Source organism: Austrofundulus limnaeus, unplaced genomic scaffold (assembly GCF_001266775.1).
Source record: "Austrofundulus limnaeus strain Quisiro unplaced genomic scaffold, Austrofundulus_limnaeus-1.0 Scaffold350, whole genome shotgun sequence".
Classification (NCBI taxonomy): domain Eukaryota; kingdom Metazoa; phylum Chordata; class Actinopteri; order Cyprinodontiformes; family Rivulidae; genus Austrofundulus; species Austrofundulus limnaeus.
The window spans coordinates 305,424-308,988 of record NW_013952752.1 but is presented as its reverse complement, the minus strand read 5'-3'; the positions used below and the strand labels follow the sequence as shown (position 1 = coordinate 308,988).

At 40.8% G+C, this 3,565-nt stretch overlaps 1 protein-coding gene across 1 annotated transcript in view; it reads left to right on the top strand.

Annotated features, from left to right (window-relative positions):
- The window catches only part of dock11 (dedicator of cytokinesis 11), a gene marked incomplete in the record, with an annotated part of 150,499 nt that overhangs the window by 130,839 nt on the left and 16,095 nt on the right, over positions 1-3,565 (top strand). Inside the window, 3 exon segments of the mRNA XM_014022950.1 lie at positions 1,695-1,885; positions 2,026-2,126; positions 2,239-2,377. Coding sequence (XP_013878404.1) covers positions 1,695-1,885; positions 2,026-2,126; positions 2,239-2,377 — 431 coding nt within the window.

Here is a 3,565-nt window from a genome sequence, read left to right as displayed (position 1 = left end):
GAGCTATATCCACCCTGAAGGTTATTCTTGGACAATATATGATGATCGACTCTTTTAAATGAAACCAGAGAGCGTTGACAGAGAGGAGAAGGTAGAAATGACTCAGCCTGGAACTGAAAATATTGATGGAGGACCTCAGTGATGAGAGAAGAATGTGTAAGGCTGAGCTAATACATATATATGGTGATAGCATCGGGGCTAATGCTAAAGCTAACAAGCTAAACTGAGGTCCTCCATCTATGTTTTCAGTTCCAGGCTGAGTCATTTCTACCTTCTCCTCTCTGTCAACGCTCTCTGGTTTCATTTAAAAGAGTCGATCATCAGATATTGTCCAAGAATAACCTTCAGGGTGGATATAGCTCGCTAGCAGCCTCACACCGAGGACCTATCCACGTCATCATTTACCCAGAATTAGGGATTGGTACCTTTGGCATTTGAATCAATTCGGTACCAATATCCGGTACCTGGGAATTGGTACCGGTACTTAACAGTACCAATTTTTGGTACTTTGTGTGTGTTGTTTTTTTAATAATAAACTTTTATTTTTAAACATATTTCTCAATATATAAAATTAACAAATATCAAGACAACATCCAACTCTTTGTATTGTAACATCAGTTGTGTAACTTATTTCTTTAAAGTGGAAACTCTTGAAAACAACAAGACTGTTTTGTCTTATTGCACAAATTAAAATCCAGCTCCACGTATTTCTATTGATGTCATTTCCCCGTTAGAAAAACTGTGTGATGGAGGTCCATGGAAGGCAAATAAGCAAAAGAGGATGGAGTTAAATAAATAAAAAGTATTCAAACTACGGTTTGAACATCCAAAACGCTCCAACACTTCAAGTTGGCTGCTTGTGCTCTTTAGGTCAGACGTGTTCAGACTGTCAGGAAKCACCTCTGTTGTTTTCCTCTGCCGGTCTCTGTTTAATGGTGGATGAAAAAAAAAATTGGTGGTACTTTATTTACTTTGAGCCGACGTTGTGTTCACAAGATAATTAATCCACCAGATAATTCAGAGGCGATCTGTTTGGTTAGTTTCACTCCAGGAACTGTGCGCTGTAAGACTCTCTTTCAAGCTACGTTCTTTACCAGTGGCTGCTGACGTCATTAGGCTTTTGCGCGATGCTGCGTTCAGGACGAGCATGGAAAACTCACCACTCTTACGCCAATACGGTCGCAATGATGCATTTAGGTGCCAAAACATGGTACTGTTTGATGTTTCGTGAATAAAAACTCGGTAGTACCGACAGAATTCGGTCTGTACTTAACAAAGTATCGAATTCGGTACCCATCCATAACCAGAATGCTTTGCATGTTAATAAAATGGCTCTGTCCGTGTTAAAATATTTTTTTTTTTAATTTGAAAAACTAAACAGCCTACAGTATTTTTACAGTCTTTATTTTACAGTTAAACTATATGTTTATCAAATAAAGTCTAATGTTACAACTAATCGTGGATTCCTTTAATAATACTTCTGCTTTGTGTTTGGAGAGAGGATCAGATCCATTTAATGGCTGAAAACAGGAGTCTTTTCTTACAAAGTAGAAGCAGCACTTTGTTAAAGTAATGGTAATGGCACACTGACGAGACAACGATAGACGCTTTTTTTGTTTCTGCTTGTTTCAAGTAAACACATTAGTGCTAACATCTGGAACCCGGTGATGTTTAGAAAACTCTCTCGCCTCCAGCTGCCAACACGTTCCCGTACGTGAAGAAGCGCATCGAGGTGGTGGGCGAGAAGCACGTGGAGCTGAAGCCCGTGGACGTGGCCATCGACGAGATGAAGGCTCGGACAGCGGAGCTCGCCAAGCTGTGCTCCAGCCAGGAGGTGGACATGATCCAGCTGCAGCTCAAACTGCAGGGCTGCGTCTCTGTGCAGGTAGAAGCCAACAAATAAATAATAATAATCAAAAAACAAGACAGAAGGTCAACGTTTCAGGGCTCTTTCTTTTGTTCAGTGAGTTCTAACGGGGCAAAGCAGGAGGATTATCTGAGTTGTTTTGCTGTGTTTTGCCTCAGGTGAACGCAGGCCCCATGGCGTACGCCCGGGCTTTCCTGGATGACAGCAAACCCAGCTCGTCCGGCAGTAAGAAGACCAAAGAACTCAAGGATGTTTTCAGGTGAACCTGTCTCTCAGAAACCTGTATGGTCTGATGTATGCTCCAGATCTAGCTTATTTCTTTTGTGTTTTTTTATTTTATTTTTATTTTTTTCTAATCCTAACCCCTGCAGACGTTTTGTGGAGGTGTGCAGCATGGCTCTGGACATAAATGAGCGGCTTATTAAAGAGGATCAGTTCGAGTACCACGAGGGCCTGAAGTCCAATTTTAAAGAGATGGTGAAGGAACTTTCAGACATCATTCACGAACAGGTAATCTGACTTTTCTCCCACTAATCTAGAATAAGTTGGAATGCTCAGAATTAATCGAATGAATAAAGTAGGAGTTTCTTATTTTGTGGGAGGAGTTGGCGCAAGACGTGATTGGTCTGTTGGTCCTTTGTGAGCGTAGTTTACCCAAAGCGTGATTAGTTAGATCAGTGGTTCTCAGTCCTGATCCTCAAGGACCCCTACCCTGCATGCTTTGGTTGTTTCCCTGCTTTGGCAGCTGGTTTAAATCAACGAGTCATTGACAGGCTTCTGCAGAACTTAGAGTAATTTCCCTGTTCCTATTGGTAGATTTAAACTGGAACGCCCCCTCCAATGGTAATATTCCACTCGTATAGTGGAAGAAATGAAACTGCCCCCAGTTTCGATTTCAAGATGGCGGCTACTGGCAGCTTTATAAAGTTAACTCCGTAACTTTTACAGTTAATTATCTTAATTTTTTGTGCATGTTTAATCACTCGCACAAGTAGTGTGTTTTCTGTGCAATACTGTATGTGTTAAAATACATATTTATTTGCATGACGTACGTAGTAGAGCTCTCTTTTTGTCATTGTTTATATTGTATCAGTGTTGTAGCTAGGTTAGCGGCAACAATACAATCGCCTGTCGGCTAACTGGAATGCAGTTTCATGTGGTTTGTTAGGAAATAACGTCACTACCATTTACCAGTTCCGGGAATATGATGTAATCAGAACACAGCATTACTGCAGAGCAGGGAAACGACTAAAACATGCAGAGTAGGGCTCCTTGAGGACCAAGTTTGAGAACCACAGGGTTAGATTGACGATGGGGTTTGGGGAAGCTGGGGGGCAGCTGGGAGTAGCTTGGTTGAATTGACCAGGAAATGCCTATATTTTTAAAATATAAATATTAACTTTAGTCATAACTTGAGACAGGAAGGTGCTAGCTGCACGATATTTGAAGTCAATAAGGTGTTACATGTTCACAACGATTTTTATCTGAGTCATTGGGCCTCATGCAAGAACCGTTCGTACACACAGATTTGTTCTTAAGTTGTGCGTACGAGTGATTTAGGAGAATTTGTGGCATTCACCAATGTTTTCTTATTCTAAGATTTTTTTAAGAATTTTCTGTACGGTGCGCAGCGCTGTGTCTTCTGAATAAATGAAAATGATTTAACACAGTTGTTTATACTTTTGGCAGCTCTTTTTA